The sequence below is a fragment of the Vanessa atalanta genome, chromosome 19 (genome assembly GCF_905147765.1).
Source record: "Vanessa atalanta chromosome 19, ilVanAtal1.2, whole genome shotgun sequence".
Classification (NCBI taxonomy): Eukaryota; Metazoa; Arthropoda; class Insecta; order Lepidoptera; family Nymphalidae; genus Vanessa; species Vanessa atalanta.
Genome location: NC_061889.1, coordinates 10,683,666 through 10,707,900, shown reverse-complemented (window position 1 = coordinate 10,707,900; position 24,235 = coordinate 10,683,666). Strand labels below are relative to the sequence as shown.

Genomic DNA, 24,235 nt, shown 5'->3' with positions numbered 1-24,235 from the left:
TAGTGACAGTACGGTACGTGAAATAGTTCCGTATAATTCACTTTCCGATACAAATGGCCAGATTAAGAGTCAATCGACTGCCTCTAACTAGATAATACCGTATTATATACGATAATTGGAATCTAGTTAGAATTGTAATACAATATACTGTTGCTCTGCAAGGGCGTAGCTATATATTATTTGTTTTGATTTATGTATGACGTATGTGCTCGAGTATATACCTCAGAGTTTTGTTACTTAATACAATGATAATAATTGCAGAATACAATGATAAAAGTGAGCTGGAAATCTGCACACACGTGTTCAATTGTATTTCTATGAGAAAGCGATAAAATAAAGTTTTTTCACTTCAAATCACTTGAAATACGCGCTTAGTGATAGTTATTGAGTTCAGTGATTCAGTAGTTGAGTGTGGAGGCGACATCATAACCGAATGGACTACGTTCATATACATACATTTGCAAATGCTTAATTTGTGTTACGAAATGTTTCATCATTTCAGAAACTTTAACAAGCGTTTAACCGGTGAGTGGTAGTGTTACAATATTGGCGACTCAAAAACACTTGATTGTGAAGTTTACTTGACTAAAATACATTTGATTTGATTTAATTTGACAACCACTAAAATCGTGAAATCTAACATCGCAGTTATAATATTTGCCCGCTAGTGCAACGACAGATCAGCTTTACTCCATATTTATAGCGCGTCTTATAAATTATTTAATATCCGGTCGACGCCCCGTAAGCTTTTAGATAAGTCTCATTTTTATACGCAGTTCGACGTTTATTCGTACACGGCGCGGCGCACTCGAAGCAAACGTAATCCTAAAGAGCTCTGACCACAAACCGTTTCTAAGCAATTTCGTAAACGTACAGAAATGGCTTCGTTTAACAAAACTCCCGTTGGAGCTTTTTACGATTAGTATTTTGTACATAAAAGCCGCCGATACTCCTTTGTCATAGACGTTGAGACGCATTTAAATACCTCGTTTGTGTAGCAGATATCTGTTCGTTTTAAATCTGACCTATTACTGTCAAACGCGTACAAAAGACCCAATATTCGTATGATTTAGTATCTTATAATGTATCTCCTTTATATATTAATTTATAAACACGCAAATTACGCAAAACGTCACAGTTGTTAAATACGCATGTAGTACATGCGAATGGAAACAAGTGTTCGTAATACTACTATTAACTATGAGAATAGTCTCTCTCCGCAATAAGATCTATAGTAAAAAAAAAAGTTCAATTATCGCCGAATATATTTATTAACTGTAGTATTCCTCAATGTAAACTCATCAATAAGAATAACAATCCATATTCCGGCGAGCCGGTGCTACCTGTAAGTTCAATTCGAAATAGTTATCGTGTATAGAAGTCCGCAATCCGCAACACTTGTATATGCAATCCATCCAGTTAGTCGGCTCATCGTCAATCGTATCTGATTCTTGTTAACGCGCGCGCGGGAGCGAGTCCAGCGTGCTCCTGTCAATGTCACGTCCACAGATAACTAACTGACCACAGATATGCAATACGGATCGCTTCAACAAAAATCTTTTGCCTATTCATATAATGCAAAACGCAGTATAATTAATACTGTCTCATTCGAAGCTATTTAACAGGAGTCAAAGTAAATTGCAACAATAACCTGCTACGAAATCGCTAAAGTTCACACGCAAAAATACAAAAATTAGGACGCGGCATGGGTAATAACGTGTGTTTAACGAATTATATTCATATGCAATTTTATCATTGTTGAAAAGGTATTTTACAACATACAAACAAACGTATAATTTCATAACTAATACAATATTTAGGCGAAATTATCAACAATTGAAATTTACGTCGATAAATATTAATTGCATAATTTCCACGGTTCATAGATTCGGATACAGACCGCCCAGACCGTTTCATGCTCCGTAACAAACAGCCCACAGATTGCAGATAATGGGCAATGACTAACTCCTTTCGCACTTCAGTTTTAACTGTGGGCGACTTTACAGATTGTATTTTTGTCATTAATAGTTGTAAGTCGCGGGGCGCTGGGTAATTATTATTGATATTTCGTTGTAAATCCTATTAATGTTGCTTCGTAGGAGAAAGGCTGTATATCCTGAAGACGGATTTATAGGTTCTTGTCTCGGGTACTAAATACTGTACCAAAGACAGTGTGGGCTACAAATGCTTAGTTAGAAAATATTGAAGATATCGAGGGCTCGACGAGAGCAAAAATTATTGCAACGAGACAGTGGTAACAAATATATAACATATTTCACTAGTTAAAGTTTTCTTTGACTGACTGACCTAAGCGGGTGTTTCTGACGGGAGGAAATTTTGCACAGGAATTTCTTATAGAATGTTACGTAGGTCAGCTCAAAGGAATATTTTTCAATATTCATCTCTTAAGGAGGTTAAATGGGGGTGAAAACAGCTTTTATGGAAATATAAAATATAACAATCGGAATGTAGGTTAATGAGTAAAGAACCGATTTTTTTTTAGAATATTCATCACCTAAGAGGATGAAACTTATGATGGAATATTGTATGGAAAGTTACTGTTTTTAGAGTTAAAAAATGGCGCCAATTATATTAAAATATCAAAAGTAGTAAAATGGGCAACATTCAGTAACAAAGATGCGCCCCTCCACATTAAATTATTATGGCGTGCATTAATATGAGTGACTAATTTAGGAATAATGACGGAATAAAAATACAAATTAGATTATATTGGTTAAAGCATATTATTTTTATACATAATAAATAGTTATTACTTAAGGTACCTAAACTTGGGCACCTGCCGTTCCAACGAACGCAATCGAATCAATCGACCTCTGAGTGAAATGTTTGAAGAGTTAGATCTGACCCCGCTGCCACTCTCATACCATTTTCTATATTTTAGTATCCTGTGAAACATTTAAATCCCACGAATACAATGCTCACATTCCGTCGATACTGTCACTAGATTTCTCCAACACCACGTGACTCCATTGAAGATATTCAGTGTTTACAGCAAGTATAAATAGTCTATCGTCACGGCTAATTGCCAACTGACTAACGGCTGCCACGTAACCAGAGACACACGTCGAAATTTAAATTCGTGTATCAATATTTGATCGAAAAGAGGTCGTATAGCTGTACGCTTCCTCGCTTTTATATTCGAATGCGTAATTCGATAACATTTGGAAGTAATAATAATTAATAATTTAATTTAATTATGATTTACATATTTTTCTCCAAGTATTTTTATCTTTATTTTTCTTCTTTTTCCTTATGATGATGCTGCATAGAAACTCTGAACACAATACGATCTTGCAAAAAATTAAGAATCAATTACCAATTTAAATCTTCAATAAAGTCTCGAGTAGTTTAGAGGTTACCGTTGGCTTTGTTTACTTGGGTTAAATGGATTATCGATGGTAAAGTGACGTGTATGTGACGTCGTCGGTATGGTGACCATAGTTTTCGATGTCAAGGTCGAATCAAAGTACCATCATGGCCGGGAGACGGCATGTCTCTGGCCGCCGGTTCACTCACCTCTCAGCACAACACGTTACAGTGTTGCTTGGCGGCGATATATATTAACGGTTTGCTACAATGTCACTGAGATGAATTCAGTTGACATTTGTTTAATATACCGAACGTTATTTAATGTCACGAGCATCCTGCGTTTACTTCATTTCACATTGAGTTTAATCGCTGATTATCTCTTGGGAAGTAAGAACACTCGATTGATAAATAATATCTGCCACAATCGGGATTCAATCGACGACCTCCCCGAGTCTCTCTTGTACAGTCGCAGTGACCTCTGTCCCAAATGAGCATTGTATTCATGAGTATAAAAACGTCACAGATAACGAAATAGTAAATTGTCAAGCGTCGTTATCTGTCTTTGAATCAAAATCTGGCTATCTAATCGGCAGCATTAGGCAACAAATCGATTTCCTTATTCGATTTTCGTGGTGTTTCAAATGTGACAGGGTGTTCTTGACTTCTGTGCCAACAATTTAATGAATGAAAATTTAATGTTTTTTATTGTATATTACGTAAAGAAAAGGTGCTGTTCATCTGACCGTGTGTGTTCAATGCATTCGCAACTGAAGGCATATCACAGTTAATATTCTAAATATATATTATACAACAAATAATACAAATGTTAGTAAGAATATAACACTCATTCGTGCTATTTGCAATACAGCCGCTACTCGTACTTCTAAAACCAATAGAATGTCCTAACGGAGCAGCCTGTACACGCTGCTGTATACGCGCTACGAGGGACCCCTCACTGTTTAATTCATTGCTTTCGGAGATAAAGTGATAATTTCTTTAAAATGGCCTTCAATTGCAAGTCGTTTCGTTTCAAACGGGTCGGTCGCCGTACTTTTATTTAACGCAAATCAAATGGAGATAAAGTTAAATTGATAAATGTTCTAGCCGAGATTAAACCTATCTGAATTAATAGTTGTTGGTTTTTGTTGGAAATGCTGTTTACGAGCGCTGCCCGCGACTTCGCTTGTCGTGGGCTGAGTAGAGGCAAGGCGCTCTGCCATCCTTTACTTCTCATATATGAATAGCTGTATAAGGTGAAGTACGTCGAGCCGTATTATCCATTCCTCCATTCAAAAAATGCTTGGTAACTATCCTTAAGCATACTCGTAAGCTTATTCCTTAGTAAGTACATATATTTTTAACATATAGTAAGTCTATAAATTTGAGAGACATGAATCGAACCTGTGTTGTTTTAGAGAAAAAATAATACGGAAAGCAATATTTTTATCCAGTAACTTTCATGCGTTTGTTGTCTTTTTACTACGAAAAACATTTTAAGGAAATTCAAAATAATGTTTGCCTTCAGAGTATAGCGGCCTTAAATTTTTCATCTTTAGAGTTAAATTACCGACATTAAATAAAAAAGCACCGGTAACAGATAACGACAGATCTTTAGGTACGCAGCTCTAAGTCGCTCACCACATTTTCGGTCGCGTCACTTCATCTTTCACTTCTAAATAAATTCCCCTTTAACACTTGTTGAGGAAATATAAAAAAAATCAATGAATTGTAATGAATTCAATGAAGTCGAGTAGTGAACTCTTCGCACGCCGAACGCGCACTCGCATATTAGTACAAACAGATGCAAACAAGAACCCGATACATTGAACCGGTCAGCGTTTATCTCCGATATAAATCACGATCTCGTAAACATAATGACCTCAATAGTTTAGATGTGAATATTTATTTCAATTATGCGATCAATTAATTGTTATTATATCTCGACTTGGAGCTCCGACGGTTCTAAACACGGCGCTAGATGTACATGTACATTAAAACACAGAATCAGAATATATATCGGGTCATAGGTTGAACCGATATTTCCGACGAACTAAAATCTGATTTTTGAATACAGAATGTATTTAAGAAGGCCGTTTCGTATTTTGCGATTAGTGACATGTGATTTTGAATATTAAAAGATAACATGTAACAGCCCGTAAATATTCTGGCCAAAGACCTCTCTGGTTCCAAAAGTTTGGAACCTTATCCGCCACGGCCCTCATGTGATCGGTGACTATACCGTCTGATATTATCAATAAAACAAATCTCGCTGCTCATTTCACCGAGATGTCATATCTTAATAGTAACCTGTCCATTTGTATGGTAGGTAATATGTCTTGATTATATAAACAGCACTCCAGAGAACGTGTCCGGCGCTGACCCGGTTAGGTTACCGACAGAACGTCCGGCTGGAGTTACTTTCATCACTTAGCTGACGACGTTAACTAGACACGTGACGTGGCGATGCTGAAGGAGCACCGAAATCCCAGCAAGAATAATTGAGCTCGTATCATTCAAATGGAAAATAGATGCATTCAATAAAGCTTCCTTTCAAAGACGACTTTGAGTAAGTTTCTATCTCTTGAATTGATTATACATAATGTGACACAAATGGCGTTCTCTGTTACGAAATATTTTCGACAAATAGAAGTCATGATCTTTGACTCGATGCTATAAAAAATAAAATAAAATTGTTAATTAAATTGGGAAAATGTCACCCAGTGGAACAGGTTTGAGTGCATAATTTATGTCATTTAAAGATGGTTTTAAAAATAATTGAATATTTAGTGTTGATATACGAGGTTGCGGTACCCCCTGTACCCCCTGTACCCCCTGCACCGTCGGCGCGTCACGTCGTACTGACAACACGACGAGGAAAGACGGTACGTTTGTGTTTTACGAATTCGATTTGATATGGAATTATCATATTCGAATAACTTATTACGTAAGATGTATATTTTAGCTGTGTTTATTTATTTATTTATTTAATATGGAACTCCAACATTTGTGTGTGTGTTATTACATATTTTATGATTTATGGTAATGTGGCGACGACGTTGAGCAGTTTTCTTCGGTTTTAGCGTTTTTCGATCATGTCATAGTATTCTGTAGTACGGTTCTTACAAATTGAACTATGACAACTGAAGCGTAAATTATTTACTATTTCATCAACAAAATGAGCAAAGACGCAGAGAGAAAATTTTACTTTTAGTCACAAAATGTTTATTAATGACACAATGTTGTATGTCGAAGTCAAATCGAGATTTATGTATGAATCAATAATGGCCCCCGCTTATTTCTCTGTTGGTATATAAAACTAACTAACAGCTTAATTCGACACGATTACCAGTTTTTATTATAATTAGACAATTAATTATTTGTAATTGAGACATCGTGACGTCGCTAGGCCGACTAATGGCTTATCTCATTTCGATATTATTAGTGTCAAAAACATTATGATAGACGTCGGGTATGATAATGTTCCACGCACCAAATATTTCTCATGATGATTTTAATATACTTAAAGGTAATTATTAATGAACTCAAGAAGCGAGTTCGAGTCGAATACGTCCTGTAGTGCGCTCGGAGCATCGGCGTCTCGCATATTATCGTGCGCGACACGCGGACACACGCGCAGATCGCAGAGTGCAGAGCCATGTCCAAAGTTGCAACCTCTGATGTTCTCGCTCTGTTATTGGAATATAAATGACAATTGACAATATGGCTACGGGCGTCACATCTTTAACGAGTCCAGGTCTAGAGACTATTCAGATACGTGTCTGTGTACTCAGCGAGATATTCATTACATTTTAATTCGACGTTTTTAGTCTGCTAGGACGTGGTTCACGGGGGAGGTATCGGTGGCACATGCCCTGTTTTTTCTGAAACAATAAGAATAGTCACAAATATACTTTACTGTTACAGACTGCATTCCCCTTATTATAAATTTATTTTCCGCTTAATAAAATATAAACTCTTGGAGCCCAATGCTAAGTGTAATTCATCTATTTTGAGATGCGGTACTCCCAGTAAGTGATACTGTTGTTAAGTCAGCAACTCGAGAGATAATAGTTGAGAGCGTGCGGCGCTTTGAGCGACGGGAAAGTTTAAATGATAGAATGTTAGGGACGATCAATCTTGCTTTCCGCATATGTAAAGGGTCTATCAATTAATGTTATTTCGCTCGGTGACAGTCCGCGGGAGTGATGTAAGTGTTCGAGTATTCCCTCTGACCGCACTGCCGGGTAATGCTCAGCGACATTCATGACGCCCGCGGCTACTTCAAGCTACTTGCAGCGAGCGATAAACGACAATTGAACGAGCTATTACATGTATAATAGTAATTGTCTGAGAAATTTCGGTGATAATTTTGGTGTCAATATTGGTGTTAATGTTTCTCCTATTTTATGAGTCTCGTCTGCAGCGTCAGCGCCGGGACTTCGGGTTTAGTGTTTTGGTTGTCCATTAAAGTAAAGCCGAGCCATAGACTCATTATATGTACGTCTGTATATAGGTAATCAGAATGTCATCTATAGATTACGTAGTGCGTCACTAAGTTTTAGATAATAGCGCATTAGCTTGATTCGATATCATTTTACAAAATTAACGAAACAAAAAATCTAATTACATAAACTACATCAAGTGCCGTTGCTCGTCGAAGCCTAAATAAAGTGTCGGGCAGGACTCACGAAAGGTAACAAACCGCGGAATGGCGTTCTAAGAAGAGGAGTCGCAAGAAATACGACAATTATCGTTTTGAGCTCGTTACAATGTATACAGACGTATCGACGAAACTGCTCTGCTCTGCTACCGATAATGTTCATTGCAGTTGTTGAGTTTTTGCGAACTACGGTTAGTCACGTCACATGGATCGATGCGTTTTCTTTTTTCAACAAATGGTTTCTTACGTTGAGTATAGTTCAACAAAGTACCCGTGCGTGCTTTCTCGGAGCCGATCCACCATCAGACCACGCGCGATTTTAGAGAGGGAGTGAGAGTAACGGAGTGTGCTAACGAGTCAGAGTAATTAAGAGTCCGTCACATAAGCAGTCACGTCACGTATTACTTGATATAATTTATCTTTATTATAACGTGTCTAATACATAGAGACGGAACAAAATCCTAACACTACGAAATACTTCATTGAGTAAATCAGTCAATTTAATCTGAGCGCGGCGTTTGATCTTCAATAGGGCCGTATCTCTCGTATCATCGATAATTACAACACTATCGAAATCTTAATCTACAATATTTAATAAATAGTTGGATTTGCTTTACAATAGATAACGACTTTTTAATAACTAGTTTTATAACTGTACAAAATGTATTCGTACTTATATTTTTATAAATCGTGAACTAAAGCCCTTTCGTAATTAACATTGTTTAGATGGGTAATATCTATAAAAATAATTAGAATCGAATCGAAGATTGCGCTTTAAAACCCAGGCCATCTCCCATTAATCTTTATGTGCTTAATATTCTTATAATTCATTTTGCTTTTGGCGGAGATCTGAATCGTAAGGAAAAATGTTCGTGCCAGATGAAAATCTGCCACATATGCATCCTCCACCCCGTTGTGAAGCAGCGTCGTAAAATAACTTCCAAGCCCTCTCAAAAAGTCCCCTCCGTTTTAGCCCAGCAGTGACATAATACCGGATGTCACTTTGTAGAATGCACCAACATTTGTAAACTAAACGTTTGAAATAATCATCATGTCGATAGCACGACGTCGCGCACATCCCTAATCCTCACTAAAATAGTTGCGTCGTCGTAGCAAATATCGAATCTAAATCTGTCTGGGAGTTATGTATTGTTCGACTTCCACTACACGCGCGACTCGACTACCGCTTTTATTAATTTTGGGATCTATTTGCATATACCCGTACCAGTCCGTCGGATTAGCGCTTGTCTTATCGCGAGATGGATTCCGGCGGCGCGCGGCGGCGCGGGAATGTTCATTCTTGGTGGTGATATTGCATGCAACGACTTTTTATTGCTTGACTAAATATCTCTAAAGTTTATTCAAATGTTTTCAAATTAATTTCGTCTTACGCTGCTCCCTTTTTGGTTCGGGTGGTTGGTATGGCTTTGTGCAAAACGCTCTAGATAGGTACCACCCACTCATCATATATTCTACCGCCAAATATCAGCACTTTTGTTGTTATTCGGTTTAAAGGTGAGTGATCCAGTGAAACTTCAAGTAGATTAGAAGACGTAAATTCCTGCCTTCCAAGGTCGTTGGCGCGTTGATGATGTAAGGAGTATTTAATGTCTCTAGTGCCACTGTCCGATCGGCGGTGACTACTTATCATGGGGTGATATATCAGACATTAGCCAGTCTGTCTGATATTTAAATTAAAAAAACCGTTGCATCTTGAGCTAGAAGAAAGTTCATTCATTCGGTATCGAGTCGATTCAATAACTATTAATCTATTTTGTATACAAACTTTGACACCAAGTGTCGCCTCTCTTCTGTATACTTACTATGTTATCGCGTCACGTTTTCTTCGAGCTTATATTCTTGAAAATATTTTCGTACTTTCTTATATTCTTGTTTTTGTAATACTGAATATCATTAGAATGAATACTCAAGTTATTTAGGTATATCTTGCATATTAAAAATGAAACACAATCCGTAAACTATCCACAAACCCGTTTTGAATTATTTTCTCATAATCAGGTATACTGATATTGAAGTCTTCGATTGATTAAAACGGCTTCGCGCGCGTCACTTCGCGCACGACGACATTAACTCATCGTGTCGATTTAAATACGTGTTTATTGATTTATTTATATAGCTAATCGCGCACGTTAAATAATTATTATAAATTAATAACATTCGGTTGCGTTTTTATTTCATCTCGTGCTCGCCGTCAGCCAAAACATCGTGTAGAAACCTGCATGTGTGCATCAGCCGCACAGTGTGGAGCGGAGTGGTGGAATGCGCACCTAAGCTTATCTTTAAAAGGACAGTGCCCTTAGCCCAGCAGTGGAACTATTAATTCTATAAATTAGTCTACATCCGGCTTTAAACATAACTTTTTATTTTCCTTATTCATTCATTTAGTATCTGACTTTTGTTCGTGTGGACACCCAGAAGCTAGAAACTCTCGTGATGTTTTAATATTGTTAGTTTATTTACACACGTACTCCGCGGAGACTATGAATAACAAAAGTTAGATAATGGCAGAGTCGAATGGAAATTATAAAAATGAATGTCGTCTCCGTATTTAATCAACGAGCCAACAGTTGCCGCGGGTCAGCGGTCAGAAAGAACAAGAGCCGCTTGGTCGCTATCACTAAGAGTGACCTTGTGGGTACAATTTACGAGTTTGTAAAATTCGCGAATAATTCGACAGAAATCGTAATTTATGTAATTAATTCGTACGCGAGGAGACGTGCAGGGCTGCCATACATTATGCACTTGCGTTTATTTCTAAATAATTCTGCAACGTACAACGGTTGTGGAGACGTTTCCAACGTTTTGATTTTAGAAGTCGCTCGTGTATGGAATATAATATAATATTTAATATTTGTTAAATTTAAACCATAAATTATTAATTATTGCTATTTCGTATGTATGGAATGATTTTTTTATAAATCATAAGACTTTCGGACGACATTGTAAAATATATGGACGTTAACAGATGCTAACGAGGACCACATTCCTGCGGTAAAATCATATTCAGAAGAAGTTGCAAAGCAACGCATTGAGGTTAATTTAGCCCTTTTAGCGACTAAATAAAATCGCACGTTGAATTTATACCCAGCTAATAGAATACGATCACAAGTCGTATAATGCGCGACGACCCTGATACGTCGATTTTGATGTATAATTAAAAGGATAAATAGATCTCAGCGGGCGGCTGACAAACGAGTATACTTTTAATTTCACAAGCTTAGATTCGACCTTTTCAATAATTTATTACTTATTTGCACGTTCAGTGAGTCCCGCTGGCGCGAGATTTACGTCCCCGAGCCCGAGGAGCACAGAAGTGCAAAATATGGCACGCTTTAATTTTGTCTCTTCAATAAATGAATTGTTGATATATGCACTTAATAAAATTTGCTGCACTACTCATATTCGTTTATGATGTTAAATATTATTTGAAGACTTTTCCGGGTGGTTTGGGTTCCGATTCGAGGTCGCTTACGAGCGGTACGTTTGAAATGTAACTCACTCACCATTCAAACCGGAACACAACAATACTAAGTATTACTGTTTGACGGTCGATTATATAAGTGGGCGTGGTACCTATCCAGACGGTCTTGCACAAAGCCCTACCACCAAGCCTGGGCTTTCTGCGAGCCAAGTTCACAGAACAGATGTATCCAATAAATATATGAAACTACACGTAGGCATTATACGTTATCGTGATAAAGCTGCAACGCGTTATGTATCCTTATGAAATGTTGACTGGATGACATTTTGTGTTTTTGATACTTCCATCTTACTGTCCACGAGAACATAAAACTCACCTGAGTCACGTCAACATTGTCTTCACGTATAAGTTTCATGTGTAATGATTTAGTAGTTTTCGTGGAATGCCATTACGAAGAAACGACTCCCCGTTTATAAGCCCCGTGCTCGGGGCTACGGCGGACACCAGCCGGACACCAACCGGACACCAACCGGACATCAGAGGGAGTATAGCGAAACGTCAAAAGCGCGTTACCAGTACGGGAAGTGGTGTTCAAAGCGAAGGTATCTATAACCGTCGCGACGGAGCTGCCAAAACTTTTGCCGAAAAAACGTATCTAGAAATACTTTCGTCTTCCTAATTGCCGGCTAATTCCGTTATCAACGTCACGGGGTCGGCGACTCCTGTTATCGCTTTCCACGCTTTTCAATATTTGTAAAATATTTGCGTGTTTGTTTATGTCATTCGGTTCGTGAGTTGTTTTAACAAGTATTTTGTGGAATGTATTATATATATACGTTAGTACATTGTTTAGAATTATATCTAACAGCTATCGCGTTCAAATGTTTAAATAATTTTTGTGTTTCATAAATTTAAGTAACCCGTGGTAAATATCAAAACTGCTCGGAGAGATCGTCTCTCGGAACACGAGGTGATCACGAAAAATCAGTATTGCTTACCCGGATTTATACCTGCAACCTAAAATCGTTAAGATTCACGAGCTTTCCACTGCGCCCTCGGGGTTCTCGACGCCCTGTGCGCTTGTGTTCAGTACGTAGCTTTAGGGTTTTGGATTACACTTTCGTTAGTCTTCACACCTCAGTAGACGAGTGGTCTGCGTAGTTATTTTTTCTCTCTTACGACGTAAAACATTCTTTTGAAGTAATATATAGAAGCTAAATATTCAGTAGATAATAAATTCATGCGACTTCCTTGAAGTGTGTTTGAATATGAATTAATGTAGATGCGTGTAAACGAGACCGCAGGCCTGCGACACGCCCGCGACACGCCCGCGACACGCCCGCGACACTTCTGTCTGGCGACGACGCATCTCGAACTCGTTTGGGAAACGTACCTCGCTCATTAAAGAAATAATTTTTGTGTCATGAATGTTTAAAGTATTACCTAAATTATATCTCGATAATAAGCCCTTATACACACGACATAGAGACATAGGTATATACGACAGTCTATAAAACTATTAATATAGCTTTTTTTTGCGGTGTATAACCTGCACTATGCGCGTATAAGTTACCTTATGTTTTAATGTAATTATCAATAGATTAGTATGTAATATAGCGTAAACAATGGCATCCAGTCAAATCGAAATACTCTTTATTTAATGACTTTCACAAATACAATTAGTTTGTACCAGAGCTGATATAATAACATGCCATGTGTACTGAGGGTATTTTAATCAACGTCTTAAACATATAAAAGTACAGTTCGTTGTTAACAATATATAGAAAATGTATTGTGTTTTTTCTACATGAAGTGACAAGTATCAGCTCTACTCACTTATTCTTACTACCTACGTTTTTTATGCGATAGGTTAGCGGGCGGGCACGCCACCAACCTTGGGAACTAAGTTATTATATCTTTTGTGCCTGCAGTTACACTGACTCACTCCCCCTTCAAACCGGAACGCAACAGTACAAAGTATTGCTCTTTGGCTCTTGTAGGATGTACGATGAGCAGCAGGTACCCAGACGGCTTGCACAGAGCCCTCCTCCTCCTAATTCTCGTTAAGTTATTAATGTTATTCATAAATTGAGATGACTCTCATTTGTCACATTGAACACATTGAATTATTATCAAATCAAATAAACATATTTTACAAAATTAATTAGTTATTTATTGAATGTATAGTTTCGATATTATATGCTACACTAGACACTGGAGTCGTAGTGCGCGTGCGACGCCGGGTCGTGGCACTATGTTAGAGTCTGTCTGCGCCGAGTGGGGAATATAGAAATAACGGTCTACGGAATTAGACGTGACATTATTGTTTCTGCTTTACGACTTATTATTTGACAGGGCTTAAAAAGCGCTATCAACGCTTTAAAGCGCTTACTAAAAATCACATAAAAGTAATTATTAAATTCTATATCGTGGGATTGAGTTCTCGGCTTAATTTAATAAGAATAATAGCGAAGATGTTGAGATGATGCTGTTATTGTAATATTTTCGTGCAGGAATTATTCAACTTAGGTTTAATGGTCGTCGAAAATCTTTTAACCGATTTCAAGAAAAGAAGAAAATTTAATATTTTTGTGTATATTTTAACGAATACTTTTACAGCAAAGATAGTTATAACTATTGGAATTAGTAGATTGGTAGTAACTTTAAGCGCGTGAGTTCCCACCATCTGCAGTGCTTGTTAGTATACATTATATATCATATACATCGTACAATTAAATTACACATCACGTTGTTTATTAACTACTTTAAAACATTCGGTGAGTTTCTTTGTTTGCGCGTTTCGCGAAATATTGATGTCTAAGCAGAAGTCAAAACCCGGTACACACGACTATATCAAGGGTCTCCGTAGTCAAGTGAAAATATAAACAAGTCAGTTCATTGACCTTTGCATCACTATCAGACAAGAGAATCCTTGCATATTCAACATTCTAGGCGAATGATTTGTGGCCGCCATCTTGCTTAAAATAGACAATATCACTACTAATAACCTGTAAGCTCGCTCACTCACGATTGCGCCGATTCGTACACACACAAGACGTATGGCTTTAGTTGAATATTTTTGATCGTAACGATCTTAAACTATTTCAGATGTAAGGACGTAAGAGTTGGAGACTGCTAGCATTTAGATTTAGAAACTGGGACAAAAAACAAAAACTCATAATAACTTCAGCGTTTTATTTGAAATCAAGCATAGGATAAGAATAAGAATGCGTGTGTGTGTGTGCTGCTGTACTGTGCACGAGCGGCCGATGAAATTCGTACCGATAGGGTCTCAAAACACTATAAAACCGTTACAACACCAGCCATTTGGAAACACTGACTTATACAAATGTCTTGTACAAGATTTCACAACGAAAGAAATATTGGTCTCATTAGTTGTATTACGTATTATTATAGAATAAAACAATGATTAACTCAAGATCGGGCGACGTTGATAGAGGTCTCTCAGAAGTATTTGTGTGATAACGCTGCATGTTAACTGTGTGTTATAAAACAACTGCGACCTGTCAGAGCGTCATTGGGTCAGACGTATGGAACAAGTTCTCTTTGAAATCATTCGTCGTCTGTGCGGCATTGGAACTGAATGCTGACGGATGACGTCCTCCTAACGCAATATTTCTACCCAAATTAAGTCACAGGATTTACTCGTAATACTCTGGTATTGGTGGTGGTCTAGGGTCGCGGTTATCCTTTTACTACCTCAGAGGAGTGACTGTGACGGAATAAAATAAACATTCAGATTTTTGAGATGAGCGCGATATATATGGTTCAAAAAAATACGAACAAGATGATATATTTAGTGGAACCGCACCGGAGGCACTGCGAGACGCGAGCGCTCGTCACAACACGTGCCTTCACACGTCACTTAGAATACATTCAATCATTCTTTGCACAATTCATTCAACGTATCGGATGTCTGATCGATGACTGATCGCTTGAACTTCATTACCCGTTTCGAAAACAACAACGGCGCGTACCCAATTATATTCCTAATTAATGTTGCGGTTGCAGCTCGTATTTGCTTCATTTGTTATCTGTGCTCCTTAATCTCGTGGATGGCAAATTATACTTCATACGCGTTGACGTCCGAGTTCAGAGAGGTCAACCTCTTTGTTGACTCTTTTTAAAATCTTGATTTCTTCAAGTACTTTCCAAACTTGAACATTTCAACAACATTATTTAAGAAGAGGTGAACATCCTTTTGATTTAGATTCCTTGTAGGTTTGAAACTTTCGACAAAGTATGTATTATGTTTGTATGTTTTACTTGTGTACATATATTATTTTTAAATAACAAGTTGTCTACAAACCCATCTGTTTCCTATTGAACGGTAAAGTCACTAAAAACATCAATTCAATTAGTTAAATTCAATTATTTCATGTTTCCAATCGACCGACAGACAGACGGCCAATTCTTGAGAAAGATATTCTAAATAATAAAACTTTTTCTTATCTCAATATCCTTATCGAGATAAAACAGCCGCCGGTCCGGCTGCTCGTATCAGTTTATCTGAAACTAGATTTAAATGTTTTGTACTTTCTAAGACACTCACGGATACATAATTGCCAGTTAATCTTGCCGTTCTATATTTCCTCGCAAAATTAAGTAAAACCTTTGAAATTACTTTTTATAAAAGCCCGCATGTAGTCGATACGCTAGATGTTGGTATTAATAATCAAATACGACATTATACATTAAGACTTTATTTGATCCATTATCACCCTCACGTTTTATTTGTAGTACTATTTGATATCGACGGCTTGAACTCAAAGTGTAATTATGAAAGCGACTGATTCTTGACTGTTTTGCTATAATAAACATAATAAATAAAAAATAATAAATATTTAACTCCAAACTCGGATATTAAAATGATTAATTAATAATTATCTGTTTTCTTATTTGAAAGCGTGGAACGACTCCTCGAAGAACCACTTCGGTGCTTCTAATTAAATATAAATCATAAAACACGGCGGTTGAATCAATTTGTTCTTTTCGGTTTCGGTGGTGACCACTGACCCACAAACAAAACCGTTATTGCTAAGAGACAGTCGCTACCGGATATTTTACCGACTCTTTGTAATTGATATTTTACTTTATTACTGTCGAGATACTTACTCAATAGTTATATTTTTATTAAGAGATGATCGATAAGGTGTATTTAAAACAAGAGATTGATAATGTGTGTAAGAATAAAATACACTGCGCCGACCTCGGGCGAGCGCAGGCGAGTGATATAAATGTATTGCCAAATATCTATTGAATCATCGGCAAAGGATTTACATTAGATAAAAAATCGGCTGAGCGTGTCGCGTTGTTAGGTTTGTACCAGAGAATAATATTTGAAAAATATCTATCAATAATAAGTGTAAGTCCGAACGTAGCGTTGTCCTTTTTTCACGCAGCGTCACGTAATACTTTGCACAGATAGTTTACGGTCCGGAGAGTGCTGTAGACTAAAATGTAAATCCTTAAACGAAAAATGTAAAGGCTGTCGAGCTGCGAGTAAAGAAAGGTCTATAAATATTAAGGTCGCTGCTGTTTGCGCGGCTTTTGATCATCAAGTGCCCGCGTGAGGTCGCATAGTGGTAGACTCATTATCGAATAAAACGACATACATTTTTAAATCTCGCATATGTTATTTATATACTCGCATGTCTATCCTCCAACTTGCGCTTGGCTTTTCTCCTACTATGTGACATTTACGACTGTTACTTTTATCATAATATGATACTAATTAATCGGGAAACAAAGTGAAGAATACAACAAAACCACTAAGAATAAATAATTTTAAGTAAATAAACGGGTTATTTAAAATACACATACATAACCATTTATTCTAATTTTAAACCGCAGATATCGCTCAGCGTGTCTGTTAAGTCTAATTGTCTAGCGCTAGTTTCTACGAAACGATTGCAATCGGCATGCGACCAACGATGCCGACTAAAAAATATCATTTACCTTTTAAAATGTAACTGATAACGATCAGAAGTTTTGAATCGATAAATACTATGTACTGCTATTACTTCGAATTAAATCGCTAACGCTTAAGAAGTACTTCGGCATCTGCTACAGGTATGGCGGTAATCAGTTCGGTGCAATAATTAAAAATAACGCTTCCCAAATTAGAACATTACATAAAGAAGGAATTAAGCTTACGACTCGTGTTATTCTACCGCGTAAGCGCTTTGCATTAAAAAACAATTTAAGTTTCTCGTCTGTCCACAGTTTATAAAGAACTTCCTGGACTGTATTAAATCCACGGCGGATTATAAAGTTTGGAATATTTAGTGTCTGAAGTGTCTGATTTTCACATATGACTTGTAGAGCGAAAATTTTGCGGTTTCGTAAAGATGTTTGTAATTTATTGTTAAAGTTGTTTTACCTGTGAGGCATTATTTAGTGGTGTATTCATTTTGTGACAAGAGTGGGAACCGATTGACGATCACACACGATTAGGTCAACAATCACACACGAGCTAAATGACGCATTCGTAATATCTGACAAATTTAAAAATAACAGCTGTAGGCTGTTTTGTTTGTGTTAGAAAGCGTCAAATTGTCGCGAAGAGAGGAAATAAGTTAGCGATTAATAAATATTTATTACTTTGTAAGAGGCATATTGATTACATTGTAATCCATTTATAGACTGATGCTATTATTAATACGAGGCCATTATTTGTTACAGATCGTGAGACGGCGCCCGCAAAACCTCGTTCGTGGAACGTTTGCGGCTTTCAGTAACACGAGTCGCGTTACAAATTCCAAGTGGTGCAATACACAATGCATTATCACACGCGTACGCGACATCTCACTCGACGAAATAAACGAAACATATCCACTTGAAAACGGAAGCAAACTGATTAAAGCTGCCGAGGAGTTCATTATGCGTATTGATAGATCGTTTAAGCGAACTGTGCGTTGAATCAGCCCCAATTCGGGCGCCACTATTCGATACGATTATATCGCGGACGTGTGTAAGAGTGCGCGTGTGTTTGTAAGTGTGTGGTATGCGCTCGTGTTAAGGCGTGACGGCGCCCGCGCGGCTGCCATGGGCGCGGCGCGCCATGTCTCAGCGCACGCGCCCTCTGCGGCTGCTGATCGCTGCGCTCGCGCTGGCGTCGTGCGCCGCGGCCCCCGCGCCGGAGCCGCGCGCGCAGCGCTCCGCCAACCTGTCCCACATTACGGGCACGTCCCGCACAATACAGATGTTCCTCAAGAACCGCTATCTCCAGCTGATGCCCGATGGCACCGTCAACGGCACCACAGACGTCAACAGCGTTTACAGTGAGTATCTCATCATATTGTATAATTAAAATAAACGTAATTTATAAATAGTTCAATAAAAGGAAAATGATAAGAGTTAACTTGATTCATAATCAGTTGTGAACAAGACGTATATATATTTATTTATATTTATTAAAATAATTATCTCAAATTGAATCATCAAAGGACGTTTATTGGCGTTGCCGTGTCGGAGTCACGACGAGAGAAATGCTTATTGCAATAATCATTACGTGCATTTTTCCTGGTATTTCGTTTCTATTTCGCGGTATGGAGCTGTAAATGAACCCGAAGCGCATTATTACGAGTATGTGATACGATATCGAGTTCCCGGAAACCTGCGGTAGACAGACGGCGGGACAGCAGACGTGTCACATTCATAGAAATAACACGAAAAATATTTAAGTCTTTGTCTGAAGTAAATGCATCTCTCTTCCAAAGACTCAGAGCCAAAGACGAGGTTGTGCAAATAGTTGAATTCAGCACAGTTAGAAGATTTCGTACGAGGTCTTTTTCCGCGGCTATTGTAGAGTGAAGTGATGCCACACTTAAGAAAAAAGCGTTGTGTGCCTTCCAGGCACCATTTCTTTTTTATACCGTTTTATATAATATTATTTTAAGTCGTTACTAAACTATTTTTTGTTATCGTTTTAATTTTTACGGGATTTTTAATAATCATTTTGTCACTGTCATTTTATTATTCTTGAACTTTGTTTATTTATTAGTTTGTGTTTGTTTTTAATTACAATCCTACGACACCTCTCATTTTTAATAAAAAACAGTCGATTTAAAATTTCGCGACCCCCTAGCTGAGGCCTTCTCCTGTTATGAGGAGATTTTTTGTAACATATTCCATCACGCTGCTGCAATGCGAGTTATACCGGGAAACGAATGTGTTTTATAGACAAGTCACCGACAAAGACAAGCATTTTTTTATTGAATCATAATACGAAGTCGTAATTATTAACAAAAACCACTTAAGCCTACGCGGAGTCATTACCGGACAGACCAATTAGTAAGGTGAAGCCTTAGCCTTAGCCCGTGCATAACATTAGCATAATCAACTAATTTTTTATGGTTACTTTGAAATAATATAAGAGACAATAAAACACGTATGACATTCATTTTGCATTAAAAAGTTATTTTAAAGAAACATAAAGTATGTTTTTAGCTCACCGAAAACGTTGGTGTGGGAACGAGAGAACGGCTGCTATAAATGTTTAATTATAATATATTATCAATTAATTCCAAACGTAACATATGCAAAGTTTTGACAAACTTTTTGCTAATGGGAATGTTATGTTTTTATCTATTTTATAGTTTACATTCGTGGCAACCAGACGGCAACCAGACGGGCACCAGACGTGTGTTACGTAACCACTCCGCGCCGTTACGATGTGTCGACGTGGCATTCGTTGATTCTACGACAAAAAATCGAGTGTTGCGTATCAAAGTACAATTATAAAGAATACGATAAATATTGTATAAACAAATAATAATTATACAAATATAGATTCGTATATAATTAATGATTAGATCAACGTATAGAAATATCTCTGTTTGCTTATGCGAAGCCTCTGGGATCGTACCGAGTAAGGCCGTCACGAACGAGCGGCAACTGGTATAAATCATAGAGAAGTAATCCCGACTAAAAAATATAGAGCTTAGATCGAGCCGAGCGATTGCGTTTGACGCCTAAATAGCTCGGATATAATAACAATAGCAGAGATCTTGAATTTTAATCTAGGTAATTACACGTTAGGTCGCTGCCAGACTGTCAAATTGTAATAACGACTCAATTACCACGGCGATGGCCGCCGGCGCGACGGTCGGCGGTCGGCGGTCGGTGGTCCGCCTGTCCGAATGAGATCATAAAAGTGTAATAATTGCCCAGGTTTCGTATTACGTGTGATTTCCTTTAGTTTCTAATATTTAATTGATGTTTAGAAGAGTACCAGTGCTGCTTTTCAAGTGCCTGTAACTCCTGACTCCTGACGCAATGTTAACTACAATACAATACCTACATACGTCGTTAAATGCGTCATAAAGTTTCTAGTTAGTTTCTACGTTTAAACGATAAAAATATTAGACCTAAGTCTGATGTAAAAGGTTAAGTTGTCGTCTAAATTAAGATACCTACTTCAAATTCTTGCAACGCATGTTCATCGGTTGCCTTATTAAATACAGCGCGAACATTCAGAGACGACTTCCTAATTTATTGTTAAAAGGCAATCAAGTATTGGCATTCCAGTATTTATTCAATAAGACTTCATTTTAAGTTAAAATAAGTCAATATATCAACCGCCCGGACAGCTAAAGTGCGCATTTCAAAAGAAAAATAATTTATATCGATTTCCGCGACTGTCGAGGTATTTATTCAGGCTTTTTAAATTAATAATATATTGTAGTTATTTATAGATGTTTAATATATTTTAATGAAATGCATAACGTAAGTGGGCACTCGGATTCGTTTAATTTCAACGAATTCGCGGATGTTTTTTCAGTTATGGTCTACAGCGCATAATACCGAACTCACGTATCGGCCGTGTAATCGCTATGATAGCGACTGTTGGACGTCAATCGTTATTAAGTTACGTATTCGCAGCCACAAATAAAATAAGATGCAAAAAGCGACCGCCCAGGTGACTCCGTAAAAATATGTGTTTATACGCGACGTCGATTTGAACACGTATAAAAACGCGATTTGATTGCGGCTGTTAAATTATAAATGAAATCTTTAGCTCGCGATGTATTTTACAGAGAAGTCATAATTAAGTATGAAATTCGTTTATTCGGTTATTACCACAAAAGGTATCGCGCGGACGCGTCGATGCGTGAAGTGGGTTTCGTTCGATATGATGTTTTACTTGATTTTTTCTTTTAATCCTATAACACCAGTTTGGGGAAATGTATATTTTCCAATGCGCTAGCCTGTATTCAATGTTGGTCGTTCTCGAAACTTTGACCAATAACAAGTGAGACGTTGCCGACGCCCGGCTGAATGTACTCCGCCGTAATCATATCTTGAATGGAGTTCTAAAAAGTGCTCCACTTTCTCGGAAGTAATTTAGTTCGTACGGAATAAGGTCCTATCGTCCACACATTTTGAGCCCTACGTTTATAATAATAAGACTAATCGATGCTAATAACAACGACGTAAGTACCGCTATGGTTTACGTCAACTAAAAATTACTCTTTACGAAAACATTTCCGTCGTTACCGAATAAATTTCAAGTGAATTTAATATTTTCGTTCGCAAAATTAAGTGTGTGTACATTGATATGTACTCAATAATTATATCAGTAATGAGACTGCTGTCGGTGGTCCGCCGTAACGGAGCGCTCGGTGACGTCACTTTATTCACAGGTGGTGTTTTGTTAACACATTTTTATTGTTTATGTCAAGCTAAATTGTCTGCCAACATCGACCCTAGAAGATATATTAACAATTCCCTTCATACCGCATGCCCCACTGACCTACACTAAGATGGTCTGTCCCTTGTGCAATTGCACAGGATCACTCGACCCTTAAAACGATCTCCGATAGCATACGTAAGTGATGTGTTGAATTTCTTCATACAATAACTCTTCATAACAGAAACAATTATATGTAGATGGCAACGAATGAATATGATACTTCTTCGTATTTGTTTATGACGTCACCGACTCAATTAATCTCACATAAATTCACTCGTCATCGTCCGCCAAAACCGTTTGTTAACGAACTTCAAAGAACAAACAAACAGCCGAGTATGTTTCAATCTCAGTATGCAATGAATTTCAATTTACAAATAATGAATGTGAAAATTTCGTATCGCTTGTGTCTTAATGACCTACGCAATAAATTATTTCGAGCGATTATCTTTAGGTATTCTAAATCAAACGGTGATAAATCACGCAGATCTTTTTAAAAACAGATCGCCTTTTATCTTATTTCTCTGCAACTTGTTTTATTATCACGCAACGGATCGGGTTTAACCGACTTTAAATAGAGCCGTTTTTTAAGTATATATATCGTACATATTTTAATTAAAAACTAAAAAAATCGAATTAATTTTCACAAGTGATAATTACGAAAAATTCTCGCATATATTGTAAAATTATAAGCATGATTTATTTTCAACTATAAAACATTAAAGGTTTCGTTGGAGTCACTACAAAATATATGTTAAGAGCACGGGATACAAACTGAGCAAGGTTTTAAAAAGCATCGCTATACTTTATTTAAAAAGGCTCGGCTCAGCCCTCATAACTTTTGCTTCCATGTGTTTGAAATGCGGACTCCAGCAAAGAATCGTTATGATAAGGTATGTTTGTACTTGTACTTGACTATTTGAACGGCTTCATTTTATTTACAAAGTATCTCGTGGTATACCGCTTAAAATATATGAACTTTCAAATTAGCGGCCGTACAATTAACAGCGCCACTAGTAATAATTAGCGTCAGGTTAACGTGGTTATCATTAATATAAAAACGATTAACACTAAACCGAAGTGGTCAACTTCGAGTAGTTCCAAGCGAAGGTTATCCCGTATCAGAATTCCTATATCTTGAAAAATATTTTCACGCCTTAAATTTATGGACTTTTCAGTCCATAAATCCGTCATCGTCACAGATGGACCGCACGATTTCTATTCGCATATGTAATCTCGGATCTGGAGTGGGAAGAACAATGCCGTGGTCTAGTATTTTCTGTTTTCAATATTTTTGGCCTCTTTGCCTGGATCCTATTGTCTCGAGATATCATCTTCGCATGCGTTTGAACCGTAAGAAATATTTACCTAGAATTTTAGTTTTCAAATGCCCGTTGCTTGGTTTATTGTTGTGCTTGTCAAACTGTTCTGCAAAAACGTCGTCAAATAAGAATATCTGATTTATTCCAAGACTGCCAGCATATGTTGCTTCTGCACCAAGTAGAAATTGATAATACGAGAGACATTTTATTGGGACTGTAAATCACCTCCGCCGTTAAAATCTACGAAGTTTTGAATAAAAAAGATACGTCGACATCACCACCGAGCTGCAGTGGCACTGAGCACTTGGCGCGCCGGTCACCCGATTCGGTACTAATAACTCATTTAGACAATATAAACGTCTTCATTGCTCGTTGGGTTTTCAATTTGTAAAACTATAAAACGATATTAAGAATAGTTTTATTTCAGGAACATAAAAACTATTTATAGAAGCGGATAATGATATAATTGACGCAGTCTGGTCGTTTGTTGCAGCAACACGATTTGCTTTTCCAGTTAACACATACAACAACACATACAAGGTTTTTGGGTAAATACAGCACTTATTTGACCCTCGGTAACTTGAATCAATTTCTTTTCTTTTGCTTTTCAGACTTTTCAGGTTCATATAGGTCTTACGGACGAGTATTTGCTAGGAGTTAGTTTTATTTTGGCATTCCAGATTACTCTTCACTATTTGTACCAGGAGAGGAGCTGTCGCAGTAACGATTAACATTCTAATAAAAGACTATATTTTCCGAAAATGTCA

The 24,235-nt window shown here is 37.4% G+C and overlaps 1 protein-coding gene across 2 annotated transcripts in view; it reads left to right on the top strand.

Moving 5' to 3' along the window:
- The window catches only part of LOC125071531 (fibroblast growth factor 3), a 158,774-nt gene that overhangs the window by 23,658 nt on the left and 110,881 nt on the right, over positions 1-24,235 (top strand). For both annotated transcript variants that reach the window (XM_047681821.1, XM_047681820.1), the window contains exon 3: positions 18,138-18,736. In XM_047681821.1, the coding sequence (XP_047537777.1) occupies positions 18,517-18,736 (220 nt within the window). In that variant the 5' untranslated portion in view covers positions 18,138-18,516. The remainder of the gene's footprint in view (positions 1-18,137; positions 18,737-24,235) is intronic.